Raw genomic sequence first — 24151 nt, 5'->3', positions numbered from 1 at the left:
TGCAACTAAGAACAAGAATGCTGAAAATTTAATAATCTGGTTCTTGTTCTTAAATCAGTCATATTCTACAGAGAAAGTAAATTAATAGATTTCTCCAGGTTGGGAAGATCTTTAAGCTCATTGAGCCTAATTTCAGGTAATGGATCTAGAAATACTAATTCAGGAAACAAAAAGCCCTGCTGAGTTAATAAAAATGGCAAATAAAATTTATAATTATTTAAATTACTAGCTTTGATTAATATTACTCAGAATTCAATCTGGAGGAATCATTCTGATTATAAGCTTACATGTATACTTTTAGCTTCCAAAACACTTGATGACTTTCTGAGTAGAAAATAAATTCTCTTCACCACACCCCAAAAATATAAATAGAAATATTTAAACCAAAAATAAAGTTGAACATGGGATACATAATTTTTTTAATTGAACTATTCCTCTAAACCCGACCAGTTGCTTTCGAGGCCTTAATGAGTAATTTTAAAATATCAGGATTTTTTTAACATTGGAAAAATTAGGATTTTGACAATATAAATAAGTGAAGAAAGAAACATTTTTAACTTGAGGTATTAAATAATTTTTTAAGAGTCTCAACTTTTTCCTATCTTGATAAGGACATTCTCATAACCAGAAAAGGAACATTTAAAAACTAAAGACATTTAGGTCTCATTGAACTGCTAACAGAATTACAATATTCTAGCATAAATTTATTGGTTTTTTCCTATTAGCTCTCTCATTACTACATTAATGTTATAAAAATAGTCTGTTGCCGAGCAAATATCTGTGTGAATAGATTTTACATGAGCAAAACTATACTTTTATATTTGGCTTCTCATAGCAAGACCATATGTATATGTACCAATACCCTCTCACCTATTTATCCATTCCTATTAAGTATATCTGAATGCTAATTTGAGAAATTAAGTAGACGATTTTGATTACTAAAAATTATTACATTGAAAATTGATGAAGATTTGCACCTGTGTTTAAGTCTAAAATTTTAAAATCTCCTTTGGAAAAAATTGCTTTTAAAATGCCTTTACCTATATACGTGCCATGTTTTAAAAGTCTGCGTGTAAGTTTACATGTTACTTGTTATGTGTTTTAAGAAAGGATTAGTCACTTATCACACCAGTCACAGCTAGCTAGATGACTGGCTTGGACAGCCTAGTGTGGGCTGTGATTAACTTAAAGATTCCAGTGTACTTTCACTACAAAAGCTATATCCTCTCACAACAAATAGGATTAAGTTTTGATGCTGCATTTGAGCCAAAGTGTTGAAATAAAGAGATTCTGTTTATGTCCATCTTCACTGAGCTGTTTGGTTAATTTTAAATAGTTTTTTATATGTAGGGAAAATTATTCATTCCATGAGTCAGTTTATTTGCTGAAGTTGGTAATTACCTTGGGGGGAAAAAGGCAAGAGAAATACCCATAAACACTGTAATAGAAAAGACCTGAAGTTCTTGTAGTAAACCTTCAACCTTGCCACCATACGTAAGCCTAGCACTTTGATGAAAATTAACACTAGTTTTGTAAAGAGCACATTGGGGGATTGCAGTCAAGTCTTATCTTTAGTTCCAGTCAACTAGCAATCCTGAAAGAGTTTGCATCATCATCAGAACAGGCCATTTGATAGGATTCTACTGCTGTACCTAATCAATCTATGGAAGACTGTGGCTGTGCTGTGTAACAAAGCTAAAATAGATTTACAAATGGGGTTTTAGGGGATAAGCTCCTCCACAGGATTACATATTGATTTTAAATATAAAAAGCTTATCATATAAACCATAACTACAAAAATAGTGAACCTATGCATAAATCCCTTTAGAAGAGCACCCACTTCAAACTCTAAGCCAAGAATAAATCAAGATGTACAAAATCCCAGAGAAGATCCATTTCTTGTGCAGAAAATGAACATACCACTTTCTAAAAGCCCACCCCAATGTGTGCAGAAATGAATTTATCTTTTCTGAGGGAGCATTAAGTAATCTGCAGCAACAACAACAACAACAAAACTATAGGAAAAGTATCTAAAAGATGTTTGTTAGCTTGAGGGATCTTACAACTTAGCTCAGTAGAGTGAAACTCCTGCTATGAATGCACCTTAGGAAAAAAGGGGAAAAACGGGGCCAAAGTGATTATGGATTCTCAGAAGAATGGATATATTGAATATTTAATATTTTTGCTCTCAGACCAAGCTGTTAATATTTCTTTCGGTGTGCTATGGCTATAATACTCGATGCTTTTCTCCTGATCAATATTTTAGCAGCAGATTTACTTTACAAGATTTTAGTTTATTACTGAGTCTTTTCAACTACCAAGCAGAAGAGACTAGAAAAGAGGAATGAACTTTAAAACAAAGGAAAGCAAAACAAAATCAACTAGTATTGACTATTCATGTGTTTTTCTGTGGTGTTTTAAGTCTGTGCGTCCATTCCAAGGTTAGCTTAAAGGACACTATGTTCACAGAGCTGAACTTCACAATGCTTAGCATCTCTCTAGGATAGCTTTGCCTATGTCCGGCCCAAGCCAGTAGGACCAGCCTCTTTTGAAGATAGTATCTTTCTTTGTAATCAACAGGCTGTTGTGTTTCTTCAAGCCCCCCTTTCCCTAAATGAAAACTGGCCATAAGACTGGAGGCACTGTCACACAAAGGACAATGTAATTTAAAATGAAGGAGAAGGAGGGAGAGGAAGAGGAAGACAGAGGGAGAAAAAGGAAGTAGAAAGGGAATGGGAAGAGAGAGGGGGAGGGGAAGGGAGGAGTGTGGAGGAGAAAACATTAATGAAAAAGATTAATGACCACAATGAAAGTGTTTTAAAATATGACTATTACACCTCTATGTATACAAATGTCATGCATTATTTCAAAATGGTATATTACTTAAAATGGTAGCTTATTTAAGATTGTAAATTTCTATGCAGGGATAGGATGGCCAGTAAAACTAGTATCTTTTACATGGGTGAGGCCTTCCTCTTATGATGTATTTGGTAATAATGATACTGGTGTGGGGAGATTATAACATGCAAAAAGCAGCTATACTGCATCAGGCTGAATTTTAATGACTATTTTTCTATACACAGGAGAAGAGGGGTAAATTTTTTAAGAGAATACCTAATTTTGAGAGCAATGTACAATGAATTTATTAAGAATATACTGTTTAATGAGCTATTTTTCATACTAAATACATGCATTATATTATACCACATATGTGCATATAGATAATATTTTCAGCATATATTTTTCATGCTTCACTTGCCTAAACATTATATTATGACCACAAACGTTATATCCGGGGGTGGGGGGGAACCTATGTACTTGTACATTTCACTTCAATGTCAAGTTTCACAAAATTTCTTAAATCATTCTGACAAACACTCAGCCATTTGAAGGAAACAGGCTAACGCCTTTTAAAATAAAATAAATCAAGTTTCTAAAGGTAGATATACTAATGTTATCAGTGGTATTTATCAGATGAGATTACGGATATAAAAGTAATTAAAATGAAAACTGCAACATAAATAGGGGAAATTATATATATATAGGATAAATGGGACACATTATATTTGATAGCAATAGTATATTAAAATATTTTAAGAACATAATACTTCACTTGGCTTTCTTTTACAAACTAAGATTTCTAGTTTCGGAACTAATTAGAATCGACTTATTATGGATCAGGTATCTTATCAGGTGAAGAATGAAATTACCATGGACAGTCAATGGGTTAAGAGGTCAATATAGAATAGGAAAATCAATTTGCATTGATTAGACAAAAGATCCATTTTACAGAGTCTAAAGGATTAGCTTTTAGGCAGAACTCTTTGAACTACAAGATATTTTCAAGTAAGAAATATAAAGAGTATTATATAACACCTAGGACTTTCTTTAAAAAAATTATATATAATTATGTCAACTGATGTTTATTGATATTATACAACATGCATGACATTTCTATACAATTCACTTGTGTGAATTATAAAGTGTCAAAGCATTTCATTTTTTCCCCTCATACTCATCTTTGTCTACATATTCATTTAAAAGAAGTTTGAGTGTGAAAAGCTACAGTAGTCTGGACAGCAACATATATCAACGTTGACAACAATTAAATATTAGGATAAAATTCAGAGTGTAAAGATGCAAACTCAAAATGAACATTTTACTTAAACCTCCCCACGTGGAAATAACTTTAAGTTGCAGATAAGTAAAATGTAACCAAATCATTTAAATCTTTATGTTGTTTACTTTATGCAAATTTACTCTCGCTGAATCAAAAGTTAAGATAATTTTGTAAATAGTAGCAAATTAGGTCCTTGGGTTTTTGATACGGCTTTCTATCTCCTATATACTTATTTGTAATTCCTGTAGATAACCTCGAGGACCAGAGGTTGGTAAAAAGCAGATGTGTGTAACACTGTAAACCTCACTGAGAACAGATACTCACATACCTCTCCTCACCACTGCACTTCTTACCTTCAATGGCTAGCATTGCCCGCAGCTCCCGGTTCAGCAGCTCGTACCTTCGTTCTAAATCATGTTCTTTTTCCCTAGGCAAGTTGCAAAAGTTCATCAATATGCTAATTACTAAATCATTAAACACTTAAAAGAACCTTTAGGTTACATTGATTTTAGGGCTCATAACTGACTTTTCTCTTTAACTTTAAGCCACTCCAAACAAATGATATACAAACTCAAAACCTTCCTCAGTTGAATATTTAACTAGTGCTCTTATATTCTTCCCTCAATTCTGAATGGCACAAAGTATATTTTAATCTGAGGATTAATAGTTCTGTTCTTCAGTGCTACTTGTATTAAATGCCAGGTAAAAGGCCATTTTCTAAAACATTTTTCATAGTTCACCATAAATACTTATTAAAAATTCACGACCCCATGTGAAAAAGAATATAAGAACCACAAAAGTACTGCCAGTGAAAATTTAACTCAGAAACAAATAAAAAGTTCTGGACAAGTTTTGTGTCTCCTAACAGCTCTCTTTCACTAAATTTTTTTGTAAGGCTGAAGTTACAAAATTACGAGTTTCTTCCACCAAAATAAAACATAGTAAGCTTGCCATTTCCCACACTAGATGGCATACTATAAGAACACTGCTAGTAAACAGAAAGGAACAACCATTAGGTCTTTCCCTGAAGTTAAAACTAAAGACTAAGAATGTTTGCCTATGACCTAGTCGCCACTTTAATACTTACAATCATCAAAAAGATCACTTCAATTAATTTCTTATCCTACAGTGTAGATCAATATTACTGACACACGATACATGCATTTTTTTGTCCTTATAAAGAACTTTATTACACAAACACTGTTCCTATTTCTTGACTTTCTGTGTCATGAACACTTTTTTTTTCCAGTGTCTATCCCTCTAGTTATCCAACTGTTTGGATAAAAATGATTTGCTATTTAAAAAAACATAAAGCATTCTATAATCTCTAAGAAACAATTAAGCTTAATAAATATGAAACCCTAAAAAAGGCAGTAACAACACAAGCCTAAGATTTATTGGTATAATTTTGAGTACTTACAGAAGAGAGAGCTGGTTCATTCTTCTTATTAGGGCATTTTTCTTATTAACTAACATAAACCATTCTTGCATCATAGCTTCTTCTTCTTCTGTGTTCCTTCCTATAGTTCAGGAAGAGTCATTTCTTATTACATGACATTTTACAAGTCAAATAATCATTTAGCACAATTCTTTTAACATGAACAATATTTTAGCTACTTCAGTACTACATATTTCACTCCTTACACTGTAAGACTGAAGTTCAAGGTCTGAAAGAATTCAGTATTTAAAAACTCATAACTCAATCGTCTAAAGCTGGTACTATTCAGCAATGTTTATCTCAGTTCCCTGAACATTCCTATAGATCATATTAACACTAAGTACTGTAAACAAGGTGTTCCACCTTATAAATCCTCCCCAGAGGCTGACTTGTTATTATGTTTCAATGAAGAACTCACAATGCTGACAGACATACAGTCATGATTTAAAAAAAACATTAAAACATCATTACGAGACCCATAAGACTAAGAAGATCAGAGGAGTCCAGAGATTGTATGAAAGCTTCCACTCATAACTTACTTTAAAAAATGTTCCTACTCCAAAGTAAAATAGGATCTATTCATATTCACCTGTTCATTTATATGTGAAAGGTATATATGAAAGCTATGTGAATATGAAAGATATGTGTGTATGTATGTATACACACACACACACACACACACACACACACACACACACACACACACCCCATTCTGCAACTAATCAACCCCACTAAGGTAACCACTTCTAAATTATTAAATGAACTGTAAATGGCCGGACTACAAAATTGCGTCTTTCTCTCTGTGCAATGAAATACATCCCAATGAATATAGTGTTCAGAACACAGTTGAATAAAGAGACAATCTAACATTTTAGATTACACAGTTACTGATTAAATACCAGAGATATTTAAAATTCACTAATAGTCATACCCATTCTATCACCTATATCAGTCTGCCAGTTGCCTGTCAAAGGCTAGTACATTTACAATTAAAATACAGAATAATATATACTTGGAATTGTTTATGCAAAAGTAGGCCACAATTTACTTAAGAAAATATGGATTTTCCTCACATTTTCCCTTTTCCTCTTTTAAATTATACTAGTCAAAATTATAACTCCTTGACTTTTGGCTTTTCCTCCCCTGGATTTCACTCATGACTCCTTTATTGCTTTGCTAGGCTATTATTTAATATTACCAGTGCAAGTTCTGTATAGCATTCGTAAGATTAAAAATTTAGTAAAAATTAAATATCCCAGCTAGAAGATTATTCCCTAAGTTTTATTTATTTTCTACATGAGATAGTACTTTACAATTTTTGATTATTTGGAGTACATTTTTTTTAACGAAAAGAATAATACAGAGATATTACTGAGTAAAAAAAGAAAATAAAGTCTTATTTCACCAACCCTATGCTCTTCACTTCTCTACCTTAGGTCCCATTTCTAGAATTAAGTACTATTACAGTTTAGCATGTTTCCTTCCAAACCACATAGACAGATGTCTATCAAACACACATACATACTGTATCTATACACACATACAAGTTTCTTTAACATCACTGAGCTGATGTACATTGGCCAATGATTTATTTTCTCATTCTGTCCAGATATCAACTTCATTCTTTTTAATTTGCATAAATCATGGGCATACTGTAGTAAAACGATTTCTGCATTCATAGAAATTGGAAGTAATCTAAAAAAATAGAATAGAATATAAAAAACTTGTCTGTGTACAGAAGAAAAAACATGAATTTCTAATACCCCTATAAAACAGTCATCTGTTGTTTATCATTAGGGAGAATAGTGAGGATATGTGCCTTCATTAAATTCTGGTAGAACCGAGTGGTATGAAGCCGACTTAAGATAGATTCTTTTAGAGTCTGAACAAAAGTCTTTATTGTTTTACAGTATTCTTAATCTCTCCTTTAGGGTAGCTGGTTTTGTATTCACTTTGGACCATGTGATGTCTTGACACTGGTCATGTGATACAGGCTGCGATAGGCACAAATCCCTGGGTAGTAACAAAAGAAGAAAGAGTAAAAAGAAAAAGCTGAGAAAAAGCTTGCAATTTGGAAAAAGGCCAATTGTACCCTGGTGAAAGCTTTTTTGATCAGTGAAATGACACATGTGTGCAATATTAATAGGTGTAGATTTTATGATATTTTATTTTCTGATTAAAGAGCTGATTCTTGTATTCATAGCCTAGAAGGGTCTAGAAATATAGACATATTAAAACTTTGTTTTGATTTTAACTTAACCTATAATTGAGGCTTTCAAGCAATAGTAGAACCAGCCTACTCTTAAATTAGCATCATTTTCTTCAATGGAACAGTACTTCCTTGAGTATAACAATATTGATGTGGTACTGTGTTATTTTCAGTTTAACTCATGCCTATGATTTCTGGGTAAGAAACAATGATACCCCTTCCCTTATTGTTAGGAAATGGCTAATAATGAAAGTGTCATGTTTCAAATGGAAGTAAACCTAACAATAAATACTTAAGAACACACTATACATTGCTATATAGATTATTTAAATTAAGCCACAAATCAATCCTGTATTGCAAAAGCCTATCAGAGACAATAATATATAATGATGGAAATGTATACCTAGTCTAGTAATAAAAAATTAAAGTTTCTTCTAGGGCATCATTACACTATTGTTTTTAGAGATTTAAAAATTTTTAAATTTAAAAGGCTTTTAAAAGCCAGTAAGCTGAACCATTACAAATTAATCCTGACTTTAATAACTGGTTAAAGACCCCTTTAGCTTTATAAGTAACAAAAAATATTAAAGCCTGTGATCACAGTGAGCTTTTCTCATTTCTCCTCTAACCATTTGTTATTTAATCCAATACTAGTAATCCAATTTGTCCATCAGACTTTTAAAGGGCAGAATGCAACTTCCTCAGCTTAGACACTTTTCAAAGTACAATATATTTTTCAAATGAATGCTGGATGTTTCATTTTTCCCAACTGTTCGTAGCTCTAATGCAGGAGGAAAAAAAGAACAAGATGAACATTGTTCATACTGATTAAGTAAGAGCTCATTAAAGAGCTGTCAGTGCAGCACTTTGAATATGCATGAAGCATATAATCAGATCTAGTACCGTCACTAGAAGAGAATACGGTAAGTACAAAGGATTGATTTAATTACTTAGAGTGGGCTGTGGTGGTAAAGCAGTCTTGTTAGTGAAAAAAGAAAAAGAGGTTGTATTCTGGCAGTGTTATAAAAAAGGCAGTTTTAGCTTCTGCCACAATACCTAATCTCAGAATAAAGCATTTTACATTGTAGCTTAAAATGAAGACTGTCATTATATTATAAAATGGCCATAAATCATTTAATCTTGTTTAACTATACCTGGTTAACTACTTCTCTTTCAAAATTATCTTTAATTTGTAATTACAACCACATTTTTACACCTGAGAGCCAATAGTGACATTTCTTAAATTTGTTTATTTTAGTTCTTAGTATTTATTTTTATTGCCTTTAAATAACTGTAAAAGGGGTTTCAACTCAACATGTCGATTTGTGAATACAATGCACTTTGGGCAGTGTCATTTCTCCCATCATTTTCCCTCCTCTCAAATTTTTATCAGTTTCATCATCTGAAAAATTCAAGATATTTTTAGTATAAAAATGACTAAATACTAAAGTTCAGTATACAGTTACTAAAATGTGAAAGTATGGCTGAGATATTTCTTTATATATTAAAACATAGTACCTTATGCTTATTGCCAATAAAAAACATCATACTGAATAGACACTATATTGAAGTAGGGGAGAGGGGTTGGGAGGGGAAAACTGGGAGAAAACAAGGGAAGAGGTGACACTTTTCAAAAAGAAATGTACTCACTATCTAATTTATGTAACTGTAACCCCTCTGTGCATTACCTTGAAAATAACAAGAAAAAATTTAAAAAGCATAATAAAACTAATTTTTTCAATTTAACATTAAGACAATCTGACTATAAACGTGTTTTACTTTGTTTACTTAAAGACGTGTCATTTTTAAAAGAAATCACAATTTTATTTTTTTATTTTGGTGCTAGTCCTGGGGCTTGAACTCAAGGTCTGGGAACCATCCTTTAGCTTCCCCCCGCATCCCTCTCAAAGCTAGCCTTCTACCACTTGAGTCATACCACCACTTGCAGTTTTTTGTTGGCTAATTTGAGATAAGAGTCGCAGGGATTTTCCTGCCCAGGCTGGCTTCAAACTATGATCCTGAAATGTCAGCCTCCTGAGTAGCTAGGATTACAGGCATATGCAATGGGCACCCAGATTTGTCTTCATGTCAGCTTTTTCTCTTAGCCAGTTATTCTAGCTAGAGTATTATTTGTAAAATTACCAAGAAATCAAAAATATTATACAGTTGAATTACTTCTCCCAGGTACTAAAACTATTTAATAGAATACATCATATAATGCATATCTAGTGTAAACATTTACTAAATGTTAGGTGACTACAAGAACCACTTTTATTCTAACTCTTGCAAAAAAAAACAAAAGAAAACAACTTAGATAAAATTTCTTTTAGGAATTACTTTATGTATATCCAAGGACTTGTATGTGGTTTCATTTAGTATTCAGACACGGGGCCACACACACATGAATTAAATAAAAGTGATGCAGAAATTCTGAAATTGGTTTTATTTTTTGTAATGCTAGGGATAGAATTGGGGCTTTGGGAGGGCCAAGTATGTTCTCCATGACCAAGCTATGTCCTACTTGACAGACTGATATTTAAAAAAGGAAATTATACATGGCATGAGGTTGCACCTATAACATTTTTATAGCTAAGAGCCTTAAAGTATGACCAAAATTTCAAAGAGTGAATGACTCTTTACTCCCTACAGGTGGGCACTTGGTAGAAGTTGAAATTCTCCAAAGATGAATTTGTTTTTAAAAATATATGCAACATATTTTGTAAAATGGTATAAAATACAGTGAGACACAGGCATCATTCCATAGAACAGATAGTAACCTACTTGGAAAATCAATTAGGCATCTGTTATCAGGAGAAAACTTGAATTGTGAACTGCCCTCATGGATGGAGAGCACCCCTTTCCTGAAGTCCTCCCCCCCCGCCCCTTTCAGGACTGTACCAGGCAGACTCCACTGTATTCTACTCATTCTAGAGCCCTCTCACAGTCAGGCCATGGGAAGGAGACTCAAAAGTACTTCTAAGTGGGACATGATAGCATGTGTGTGTAATCTCAGCATCCTTAGTGCTGAGCTCACAGAATCTTGAGTTCAAGCCCTAGTATCAATGTGGACATGCATGTCACGTGCACACACACACACACACACACACACACACACACACACACACACACACCCCACTCACTTTCAGAACCTCTGGTTTCTAGTAATGAATGAGTTCACCACCCTATATATGCACTCCAGCAGACCTTTGTTGCAGGGGCATACAGTTCCAAGGAGACCACCGCTACAGAAATACAGGAATGCTCAGGCTGCACAGGGGTCTGTACCGTTTGATTCATTTCCCCCCATAATGCTGGCCAACTTCTGCTAAAGACATGCCACCTTCACTAAATCTCAAATTTTCAATGTACCACTTAAACATATTACATGCTCTTTTTGGCTTGAGGGAATGACCATATCTTGTATCATGATTATTGGGCGCTATTTGCTCTTTGGGAGGCATGTTTTCACAAAATTAAGGGGAAGGAAACACTTGGTTGATCATACAATGATTTAAATTCAACTGCCAGTAACACGGAACGGACTGAGATCATCTCCCCCTCACTGAACTGCAGAGTTCACCCATGGGAATTAAAATTTTTTTCTTGCTATTATATTTTGACTATTCTTGGTCAAAACCACATGTAATAAATCTGAGTTCAGAGCAGAATAGTACACTTCACCATATGGGGACAAACCTTCTGCTGAGGTGTGGCTACAGTATTATAAATGAATATATTACAGATAAAAACATCATAAAACTAAGTTTTCACCTTAACTTTAAGACAATCTGATTTATATGTCTGTTTTCCTTTTGTTTTCTTAAAGACTTGTGGTTTTTATTTCACCTCTAAGAAGGTACATCTTTCCTGGTACCATAAAATCTGTGTGTATGTGTGTGTTGAGTTGGTTCTGGGGCTTGAACTAAGAGCCTGGGAACTATCCTTTACCTTTGTTTTTGTTTTTGTTTTTCCTCAAGGCTAAAGCTCTAGCACTTGAGCCACAGCTCCACTTCCAGTTTGTTGGTGATGAATTGGGGATAAGTGACTTACGGACTTCCCTGCCAGGATGGGTTAGCATGGTGATCCTCAGATCTCAGCCTTCTGATCCTCAGATCTCAGCCTTCTGTGTAGCCACAGTATGAGCCACTGGTCCCCAGCTCTATTTAATCTTTTTTTTTCCTCTTAATTTAAAATAAGCTCTTGAGCTAAGTACCAGTAGCTCACATCTGTAATTCTAGCCACGCAGGAGGCAGAGATCTAGCATTTCAGTTTAAAGCCAGCACAGGGAAGTATCCATGAGATTCTTATTCGCAATTAACCAAGAAAATGCTGGACTAGAGGCATGGCTCAAGTGGTAGAATACCAGCAAAAAGCAAGCAAGCTGAAGAATGTGAGGCCCCGAGTACAAGCTGCAGTACTGGCATGCACACATACACAAAACAAAACAGCAAGAGAATGAAATAAGTAAAAGCTGACTGGGAATGTGGCTTAGTGGTAGAGTGCTTGATTAGCATGCATGAAGCCCTGGGTTCCATTTCTCAGTACCACATAAACAGAGAAAGCCAGAAGTGGTGCTGTGGCTCTAGCCTTGAGCAAAAGAAGCCAGGGACAGTGCTCAGGCCCTAAGTTCAAGCCCCAGGACTGCAAAAAAATAAAGTAAGAGCAAGTTGTATTAAAAGCATTAAAGTTGGGCTCCCTTTAGTCTCATGAGAAATTAAGACGCTTATGAGTACTTCTATGGTACTTGACACATTTTTAGCTTTGGCTATCAAAAATTGCTATTAATTCAGAATGAATTAATGAGAGATACAGCATTAGGTGGCTCTGGAATGGGTAAAGAATGGAGAAGCAGCATATAGTCACTCAACAAATGCAGGGGACAAGGCAGATAATCTGTCGTTTTATATATTATACTTTCACATACTGTCTCCCACTCCAACAAAAGAGGAAAACCTAACAAAAGAAGAAACTTAAGAGGACATTTAAAACAAAAGAGGAAAGAACCATTATTAGTATAGTCTTATACTGATAGCAAAGTCCACTGAATTCCATTAGGACTATGAGTCTTGTTTCTGAGTTGTAGAATTGAGATGTGGTATATTGCTCAGGCTAGCCTTGAACTTCTGGGCTCAAATGACCTTTTGCCTCAACTTCGGGAATAGCTGGAACTAAAGGAACATAATACCATACCTAATTTTGAAAATAACTATAAGCACATATATCTATATATCTACATATATACAGAGAAAGAGTTTAAGGCAATATGTGATTAATTTTTCTTTCTGTAAAAATTTCTTCCAAATACCAAATTTTTACAGAACACAATTTCTATACACATTAAAAATTAATTAGCAGTATTAAGAGCAAATTAGGTGCTGGGGAGGTGGCTTAGTTGGAAAGTGCTTGCCCAGAATGCATGAAACCCTGGGTTCAACTCCTCAGTAGCATATAAACAGAAAAACCCAGAAGTGGTGCTGTGTAGAGTGCTAGCCTTGAGCAAAAGAAGCTCAGGGACAGTGCTCACATCCTGAGTTCAGGCCCCAGGGCTGGCAAAACAAAACAAAAAAGAGCAAATTAGCTGGGCATAATAGTATACCCTGTGATCCCAGCTCTTTGGCGATGGGAGGTATTCCACTTCAAGGAGGAATTCCATTTCAAGGCCACTCAAGGCAAAGACCCAATTTCAAAAGCAAAATAGATATGTATGTTATATTTATGTATATATGAGCAGAGAGTGTGGCTCAAGTAATAGTGTGCTTTTCTAGCATGCTCAGAGTTCCAGGTTGAATCCCTAAAACAGGATGGGGAAAATGCAAAAACATATCAACCCAACCATTTTTCATCTGTAAACTTTTCCTAAGGAAATAGCTCCTTTGAGTTAATGAGTACCTATTATATTCCAGTACAAAAGTGATATGTGGGGTTAGGGAATGGATATAATGACTAGAATATCTAAAAGCATCTAAAGAACACCTATGAAAAGTATTAAAAACCATAACTAAGAGATATAATTTATTGCCCAATAGAAAAAGATCTGGCAATAGAGTGAACAGTGATATATAAGCAGAACTCTGTAAGCCCTTATAACAACAAAAGGTAGACTGAGAGCTATTTGATCGGGAAGTTTCATTCCCAAGATGAAGGACCTATCAGACACATCTAGTTATCTCTATATATTAATATCTGTATTTTTACAGAAAAATTTCATTTGGAAAACCTAGGAGTTTGTATCTTTCCATAAACTACCTTGGTTTTGACTCAACTGAGGAGGCAACTCACATACATTTATCCATCTTTGATGTTATTCTTTGTAAAATCACATTGTGAAATCAGGCTTAAGCTTCTTAGCATAGTGTCAAGATGAAACAGAGGAGGAGAAAGGAATTTGTAAAGTTGCCTCCTACACAATGTCCTAAAATAAATTTCTCAAAATGAAACACACAAGTTCAGTTTGTTTTTGTATGTAACTTACAAAACTCATACAACTAGTATACCAATTCAATGAAACTTACACAGATTGAAGGACTAGCAACATTCCTGAGGCTTCCTTCTTAGGAAGTAACTGCAAATATGTCAGTTACTTTTTAATACATAACCGGTTGGCTAAATACTAGCAACAACAAACAACTTTTCAGTCTTTGATTGTTTGTGGTGGTACTGGGACTTGAACACAGAGCCAAGGTGCTCTCCCTTATTTTTTCCACTCAAGGATGGTGTTCTACCACACCAGTTGAAGCACAGTCTCAATTGTGGAGACAGGAGTGTCATGGACTTTCTTGCCTGGGCTGACTCTGAACTGTCACTCTCTGATCTCAGCCTCCTCAGTAGCTAGGATTACAGGCGTGAGTCATTAGCAGGCACCTGGAACAGCTTTCCTGTCTGTGTCAAATTCCTGAACTTGTTCTACTTACATTTCTTGGAGGCAGAAGAAGAAAGGAAGAGAGGAAGAAAAGGGGAGTCCCAGAATGGGATATATTCATATCAGGAGCTAAGAAAAAGTTAAAATAAAAGTAGAAACAAGTAACAAGTATTCAATATCTTGAAACAGGCATTATTATTCCCCCCACTCCTCCCCCATCATGGGGCTTGAACTCTGGGCCTGGGCGCTGTCCCTGAGCTCTTCAGCTCAAAGCTAAGCCTCTACCAATTGAGTTACAGCACCATTTCCGTTTTTCTGATTGGTTTATTAGAGATAAGAGTCTCACTGACTTTTCTGCCTAGGCTGGCTTTGAACCTCAGTCCTCAGATCTCAGCCTCCTGAGTAGCTAGGATTGGTGCCTGGCCTTTTCTCTATTTTTAAAGACAGTTGAGGAAATAAGGCTCAGAGAGATGAAGTCATTCATCCAAGGCAACAACATTCTAGCTGGGATCTTATTGATTTTAAACTGTATATTCTTAATTCTAGTTACACAGGAGGCTGAGATAGAAAATTGTGGCTCAGAGCCAGCTCAGAGCCAGCCAGGGAGGCACTCTGGAGTTCAAGCCTCAAAATAGGAAAAAAAAAAAGTAATAATTATAAAAAAAGTCTATAATCTTAAACCTACCTGTCATGTTTATCATCTCTTGGCCCCATATTTCTCAAACATATAGTCGGTGGATAATCTGTCTTAGAATTGCCTAGAAGATGGGCTCCATTCCAGATCCACTAAATTAGAATCTTTAATCAAGGTCTAGAAAGCTATATATTTAATGCCCTCCTTCCCCCTCCCCTTTTTAAAGACAGCGTCTTGCTATGTAGCTCAGACCTGTAACTCTCAATCTCCTTGCATAAGCCTCTGAAGTGCTAGATTATACCATCATCATCAGGTTTGTTATGAGTACCAAAGTTTGAGAACCACTGTCTTGGGTCTTTCACAAAAAACAAATTAATTTTTCATAAAAAGAAAGGGTGATATTCCATGTACAACATGTTATTTTAGCATTGGCATGACATTACACACATTTAATTTCACATTCAGAAGAAAAATATATTGCTGCCAAATCAGTTCAAATGCCTAAATTTTACTTCATAGATAGTTGCTGAGAAAAGAAACCCACCACATTTTCCTAGAATTTCTACTCTTTTAAATGTTAAATTTTTTTGTTACACTTTTGAGTAAGGACATGCTTTGCTTTAGGCAATAGGCATGTTCCAGATAGAAAATTCTGGTGTTGGGATATGTCTTTAGGTTCAAAACATATATTTTATTTACACTTCCAATTCATATTTTCTAGTAATGGAAAATACCCTCTAAGAATCATTTCTAGAAATTATATAATTTGTTTTTTCTGTATAAATGAATAAACTTGAGTCAGCAGATTAGAAAATTCAACTTAAAACTGATACAGTATAAAGCTGGAGCAAACAATGAGCACTAAGAGGATAAGAAACAATGTCAGAAATGAGAACCCTATGAGGCTCTTTGCATTTCGGACCCAGAGATTGCTGTCTAAAAACCTCATGTTCTGAAAGCGATTGCATAAACTAGAATGGTTTAGTAACAGGAAAGTGCTCTTACTTCTAAGCACAATTTATAAATTTTCTTTCTTCAACATTCCAAATAATAAAATGTAGGTAGAAACAGATCTTTGAATTAACTGAACAAATTGTGAAAATAAAGAACACCTCAAAATATGTTAGTTTTCCTGTAACTGTGGAAGAAAAAAGAAAGGGAAGTATTTAGGAATACTCTTAATGTAGTACGGTGCTAGGGCTCAAACCCAGGACCCGGTACATGATACACAAATCTCCTACCACTGTAACTACTTCTCCACCCTGAAATAACAAATTAAAAAAACTTAAAAGTATAAAAACTTAAGAAAAGAACTAGTAAGTACCTTCTAAACTTACCTTTTAAAAGAAATGTTACTCCTTACATTGTCTATTCATTATTATTTTCATATAATGAAATCTCACTATAATATATTTGTACAACAATAAAATGTAGAAACTCAAAGAAGAATATTTATTATCATAACTATTTTATTTGATGCTTGATCATGATGTGTCAGTTCCACTTTTGATATAAGATCTTGACAAATTTAAGTATTCAGTGAATCATATAAATAATATTAGGTAACATTCAGCTTTTCCTATGCTATTTGCCAGTACTGTGCAATGATATCTTATTATTTCTCAAAATTCTCTTAGCTGACATGTTTTGTTTTTTTGCTTCTTTTTGGTTTTTGCCAGTCCTGGGGCTTGGACTCAGGGCCTGATCACTGTCCCTGGCTTCTTTTTGTTCAAGGCTAGCACTCTACCACTTGAGACACAATGCCACTTCTGGCTTTTTCTATATATAGGTGGTGCTGAGGAATCGAACCCAGGGCTTCATGTATGTGAGGCAACCACTCTACCACTAGACCATATCTCTAGCCCTTAGCTGACATGTAATATCAACTTTGACTCAGTGTGTCTGAACTTTTACTAACCAATGTGCATACACACACACATATAGTGTACTATATATCAAAATATATTTGTTGAACAAAATCAAAATCATAAGGCATAAAAAATACAAACAAGTTTCACTGTTTGAGAGTTAACTCTAGTTTCTTCCCACAGTATTTAGTTTTTTCAAACCCAGGGCCTCATGCACGATAGGCAAGTACTTTACCAGTTGGTGATACTCTCAGACCCTTTTTGTTTTTCTTGCCAGTCCTGGGGCTTGACCTCAGGGCCCGAGCACTGTACTTTAGCTTTTTTTGCTCAAGGTTGGTATTCTGCCACGTAAGCCCCAACTCTACTCCTGGCTTTTTGCTGATTAACTGGAGGTAAGTGTCTTAGACTTTCTTGCCTGAATGACTTTGAACTGCTCAGTAGCTGCAATTACAAGAGTGAGCCACCAACACCCAGCTTTAGGCTTCAATTTTTATGTTTAAGGCCATATTGTTCTCATTCTACTATAGTGGAAACTAAGGCTCATATCTATCATGTTAAGCAGGGATGAATATGCACAGTATTAGAGTAGGATATTGGTTATCATCTTTCCAACTAACTAGTGTCTCAACTCACCTAGCAGCAGGAATGGCTGAGTCTCTGTTTTCAGATGAAAGTATTCTTAGGATTAATTTAAAAAAAAAAGTGCTTCTCCAGTAATTATGTCAAAATCAATGGAAGACATATGGCCTGACACACAGTCCACACACAGGGCACTTAAGAGAAAGTTCACATAGGAACTTTGGAAAGCTGGACCTTTGCTCACTGTTCTGGTTCTCCACTGTTCTTTCTACCTGCCTCTCATTCTGCTAATCAAGCATGGGACAGAATCAATTGTCTGACATACTCTTATATGCTTATATACTTCCATTTCTGCATTCTAAGCTAGAATAGAATTACATCACATTGTATCACAGCTTGCAATAAGAAAATGATATTATTTTGCATTCTTGGTGTCAGGAAATATAAAACTAACTAAAATCCTGACCTAGTTGAAACACACAGATACAAAAAAGAAGCCTACAAAACTATATTTAACAAATATGTACCAATATTTTACTTCCAAAAAGGAATGGATCCTGTCAACTCAGAGTTTATCAAAGGATGTGGTGCACTGCTACTGAAAATTGTGCAGAAAAACTCAATTTACAGAAAAATTTCAATCATGAAATATTATCTTTTATTTAAAATGGCTTATTTATGATGACACAGACTAAGTGCCATGTAAAGTGTTAGTAATAATGATTTTAGTGAAAAACATGCTAGGTTTACAATATTTTCAAACCTTAGAGATAATTTTATTCACTTTATAACACCAGATTTCCTCACTCTCTCTGCTTGTTTTGGGGCTTGAACTCAGGGCCTGTGAACTGTCCCTAAGTTTTGTGCTCAAGGCTGGCAGTTTACCACTTGAACTATAGCCCTACTTCTGGATTTTTGGTGGTCAATTGGAGTCTCAAGAACTTTCCTGCCTGGGCTGGCTTTGATCCCTGATCCTTTGATCTCCGTTTCCTCAGTAACTAGGATTACAGGTGTGAGCCACCAGTGACTGGCTTCTACTTTTCTTTTGGTTTGTCACATTACAGAAAAAACTACTGACAAGTCTTTCTTTTAGTTTTGTAGCCCAAACACCAAAACCAGGTATTTTAATTTAATGTATACTTTCAAAAGCAATGGCCTCTTTTGTCATTATAATTTGTGTGAAAATAGACATTTTATTTTCATTATAAAGTAGAACATCTACAAAATGGTGACATATTCCTACATGAATTCTAATTCCTACCTCTATTAGAAATATCACAGTAAGAGATTAAGAATACTAAATTACCAAGTATAAGAAACTGTTGTGTTATTTACAATGTATTTTCTACATTTTCCTGATGTTCTTAACTGTAGTTATCCAAGTTATTCTTGTTACTGTTGGACTTTTCTCTTCATTTTGTTAGAAGTGGGAATAAATTATAATATTTTTAGAGGTAATATTTCATAAAAGATATGTGAAAAAAGTATAGTATAAAATACAATTTTCAGAACAAAATTCAAAGAAACATCAAAGGTCGATGTTAAATGTGAGAAACAATGGCAAAAATTTCCTCTACAAAGCTGAAATGTGCTACTATTTTTTAATCTTTTCTTTCCTTTCTTGGTTATTAGTTGTACAGAATCAGTTTAACTTTTCAGTTCAAACCAATTTTGATGTTCATTTTTCCTCTTCTAGACATGGGTATGGGAAGAGATGGGGGACTGACAGTACTTGGTAGATAAGGGGAGATAGTGAAAACTATGTCCCTTACAAATATATAATTAAAATCTCATATAGTAATTGTCTCCCAAAGAATAAATTTCTATTGCATATACTTCAACCATCTTAACTTTGTTGTTTTCTATACCCTAAATCATAAAAAGCGTATAACCAAACATTTTCTAAATCACAGAAGTTAATGCTCTCTATAGACCTTGTTTAATGTTAATGAATTTATAGGCACAAATAGCAAGCATCAAGGCTATAGTGAAAAGCAGAACACTTCAAGCAGTTAATACAGCTAAAGGGGCAGATTAGAGATCAATAACAAAATCACCTGGTAAAAAAGGAAAAAGGTGTTGCATTAAAAGGCTTTTTGCTTTACATGTGAAACAATACTGAGAAACCTGTATTTTAGCACTTGTACTCAACAGGCACTCCAAACTATGCAATGATGAGAACAGAAACCCATCCTTTCTAATAATCTTGTGACAAAAGCTAAAAGACATCATCCTATTAACTAGTGATCTCAACTGCTAATGCGGAGTACTTCCTGGTGCCTTTTATGTAGAATGCTGCTATTAAAAAACCACTAAACATTCACTGTGAACAACACAGAATCATTCATCTTTTATCAGCATCTCTTGTTAGCAGAGTATGAGTGGGGCTGAAGGTGTCATTGATATTATGGAGTGGAAATTAATCAGAAATTTTTCTCATATTTTCCTCATCTCACTAATTTACTTTTGTTCAAATTTCCTCCTGTTAAAAAGTTCATACCCAACCCCCTGTTGTACTCTTTTAAGTTGAGAATATTCAACGAGTGCGTCTGCTGAAAAGCACCAGGTCCTAACACAAAAAGCATTCGAAATTCTCATTTAGTTGTCTTTATTTTGCTAGCGCCATGTGGTCCTTGAAGATGTAGAAAACACGGGAAGCCGAGTAAAGATCAGAGCAAGCTCATTAGCATTCTGACAAAATTGGAGTGGTGGAGATGTATAGTTTGCCTAGTTTGTCGTTTTGAAAGCTACCGGTGGTAAGCTTTCTATTTCATTGTGCCTTTGTCTTTTTTTTGGGGGGGGGGTGTTTCAAAGCAGCAGGGTATTTGTTAACCTTAGGTTTGCACAATGCATTGTGGGAACCTTTCCTGCATGTTCAACCCTAGATAGTATCATTCCAGTTTGAGTCAAAAAGTTTTGTGGTTTTTTTTCCACCATTTATAAGGAAGAACATGTGTGTGACTCTTGGTGTATAACCTTTATCACAACTTCGCCTTCCCTATTACCTAAGTCCAAAGAGAGTAAGAATCTAAATTCCCTTATTTCTAAAATACAAAAATTTAAACATTAAAACTTGAGCTCTTTGTCATAAACAATTAACAAGTAGCACAGAGACTGGTTCAGTTAGTTAAAATTCAAAAACTTAATGCTAACTATATAAGATTTTAATTTAACTTTGAACCTAATATAAAGAAAAACATGGTTTGTGCTTTAAAAATTATGTAAATAAAGAATATCTCTTAGGACAAATAAGTTGCTACCTTACTCATTTGCTTTTATCATCTTTTGTTGTCTTTGCTTTATTTAATGTATGACTTACTTTGAAGAGCTAAATGGGCTACATTAATGCTACTATTCAACATGAATGTTTCCAAGTTGCAATGAAATGGATAAAGGTCTTTGGGGATGAATTTATCTAAATCCTTGTGATTGCCCTCCTATCTTGGATGATGACCCAAAAGAATGTCAACAGCTCATTTTCCCAGAGAGCTGGAAGCAGTCCCTATGCAAGCCATAATCTGCACATTCTCAAAGAACCATTTCAAACATTATATTTCACAAGCTGTTTTAAGTGATTTTCCTCTCATTTCTAGTATCCTAGCAGTACTTTGAATATCAGAGCCTCTGAAATTAGGGCTAAACAAGTGAATTGTACATATGGCATATAAGTTTTCAGATTTGCTTTCAATGTGCACTTTGGAAACATGGTCATCTTGTTACAATATTTATGGCATAAGTGAAGTAATGTCTAAAAATACTTATCGCAAAAAAGTGCTTCTTATGGTTCATTATTTTAGAGTCAATTCTAACTTATTAAAATCCCAAGGGAGGACTGGAACATGGCTCATATGGTAGAGTACTTGCCCTGAGTTCCAACTCCAATATCACAAAAAGCAAAAGCAATGGAAGCAAGAACAATGGTAAATAAAGTACAGTATATGAGTAATCAAATTAAAATACTTTAATAGGACTAGGGGTTTGATAGGAATGGGGATTTTGCTTAGTGGCAGAACACTTGCCTACTGTTTCGGAGGCCCTGGGTTTGATCCTTAGTACCATAAACAAAACAAAACAAAGCAAAATACCCAAACACAGAAAAGCAATTTGATTGTAAGAGAATGAACTATTTCTTCCTGAAGCTTTTGACAACGAAGCATTTGGTTATATCATGTTTTATTTGCTTTCACAGTGAAAAACCATTAGACTAAAGTAGTTTTTGTATATGAGCTCTTCATATCATGTTAATGTCTAATTACAATGATATGTAACTTTTTCATGTCTCTAATTTAAGCTCTAAATTTCATTCCTTAAAGCTTAGGTTTGGCTTTCTTCTATAACTTGAAAGTTCATTATTAAAACAACAAAAATAGACTTGCCATTTATCAATAACTTTTTGCTATGATGTGGCTACATAGTGTTAGAATGTGAAATTTGGTTAGCTTGAAACTTAGTACATAAATGTAACCCAAGTGATCTGTTCTATATCCAGCTTAAGTTAAAATGGATGTTAATATAGTCATAGTAATTAAATTAGTTTATACTTTGCAATATGAATATAGTTGCACAATTATTTACTTCTTCAATACATTTTTCTGCCAAAGTTTCCTAAATAAAATCATCTGATAAGAGTTCTTAGAGTATTTAAATTCAGTTTAAAAACAAATATTTTAGCGATTTGCTTAGCTATATAGGAAGCAAGGTGTCTCCCCAAAATCTTTTAAAAACTCTCTTGAATTTAGACTTTATTAGAAATACTTTTGACTGATAATGCCAAGATTGCTGTTATGGAACTGTAGAAAGACATGTAAAAAAGCAGAAGTTGGTAAATTAAATTTCTTTAAGTTTTAAAGCACATTAAATTTGAATTTATAATAGTTTCAAAGTAAAACATAAAGACAGAGTTAAAGCATTATAAGTAAACAGATGCATCTACAGCTTGATAGCAACAAACATGCTAACAGCTTTTTTAGATTATATCAAACTTGAAGCTTATTTATCAATGCTCAAATTATACTGGTGCTTAGTTTTCTATGACTTAAAGGCCAGATGTTTTTCACAAATGGCCAACAATCGTTGTGAGAATAAATTAATGATTCATTTTTTTTAAGCTTTGATGGAATTAAGAATACTTCTTTTCTCAATGTGCCCATGTGAATGTTTGCCCGTTAAATTTCTTCTTTTTCCTTTTTTTCTTTCTTTCTTTCTTTTTTCTTCCTTTCTTTTTTGACAAGTGAGGCCACCCGGCAGAAAACAACTGATGCAAAACCCAGGAGTAATCCCTCTGTTTAGTTCAACACTATGGTTAGCCTTAACACTGCCTTTATTATCCAGTGGATTTAGAGGAACTTTCATTTATTTGTTGGCCTCAGTTTTCAATTCTGTTGCCCTCTTTAAGGAAACTATAGAGTTATTCCTATGTAAATACATTTGCATACTACTACAATGAAATGTTCTAGATTTTATACTAGCAAGCTAAACAGAGATTGTGTACATAGGTAGCATGAAAAATAAGTGGAAAGAATCAAGACGTAAATTAATAATTTTACTAAAGATTTTAAGCCATATGGCAATGAGGCTATAATATAATTCCAACAAATACTTTAAGTATATAAATATTTACTTAACAGAAAACCTGAAGCCACAGAAATGTTAGAAATCAATTATCAGCTTCAAATTGTTTCATTAAAACTTTTTTCCTGAAAGGATCATAAATAAATACATAAATCTATCTTATCACAGAGATAATATTTTACATTCTGTAACATTTAGTCTAAACTATGAAGCACTTATTCTACATAAGTAGAATATAACTTCTTAATTTATTTATGAGTTAAAAATTAGGAATTCACTTTGCTGTGAATAAACTATAGCAAATGATCCAATGTTTTATTTATTTATTTATTTCTATGTGCATTGTTTTGTTTTGGTGGTACTAAGCATCAACACCTTACACATTTTATGCTATTACCCTATCTCCCAAAGTAATTAAGATACATTTAAAAGTGTGGACTGTTTTCTTGAAATATTTAGGTACTGAATTTTTTGTTTTTAAATGAGCTGTATAACAACATGCTTAGAGGAAGAAACACATTCTGGAATGGGAGAAAAATACTTGCTCTAATTATAGCTTTGTGCCAGTCTGTTACTGCATCTTCACTGTTTTTACCAGTAAAATAAAAACACAAATAGATGATCTCAAGATCCTTCATATTTGCATACAATTACAACTATGTAGTACTATGTATAAAATTCTATATTAGGAATTAATATTAGAAATTAGTGTTTAAAAGTTGACTGTCAGCTTGTTTCCTCAGTTGCTTTAAAAACTGATTAGTAAAAATAACATCATGTATAGCTAAGACTACAAAAAAGCCAACATTTAGTAAAGCTTCCCTAGTCTTACATGATTCAATAAGTGAAACATGTAAGTGAGGAAATCTTAAA

General features: G+C 34.1%; 1 protein-coding gene across 5 annotated transcripts in view; it reads right to left on the bottom strand.

Moving 5' to 3' along the window:
• The window catches only part of Ehbp1 (EH domain binding protein 1), a 270123-nt gene that overhangs the window by 3156 nt on the left and 242816 nt on the right, over positions 1-24151 (bottom strand). For all 5 annotated transcript variants that reach the window (XM_048352600.1, XM_048352599.1, XM_048352602.1 and 2 more), the window contains 2 exons: positions 5541-5640; positions 4474-4547 (listed from right to left, as the gene is read on the bottom strand). In XM_048352600.1, coding sequence (XP_048208557.1) covers positions 4474-4547; positions 5541-5640 — 174 coding nt within the window. The remainder of the gene's footprint in view (positions 1-4473; positions 4548-5540; positions 5641-24151) is intronic.

The sequence above is a fragment of the Perognathus longimembris genome, chromosome 8 (assembly GCF_023159225.1).
Source record: "Perognathus longimembris pacificus isolate PPM17 chromosome 8, ASM2315922v1, whole genome shotgun sequence".
Classification (NCBI taxonomy): Eukaryota; Metazoa; Chordata; class Mammalia; order Rodentia; family Heteromyidae; genus Perognathus; species Perognathus longimembris.
The sequence above is the reverse complement of the archived record's forward strand: the minus strand, read 5'-3'. Positions and strand labels throughout refer to the sequence as shown.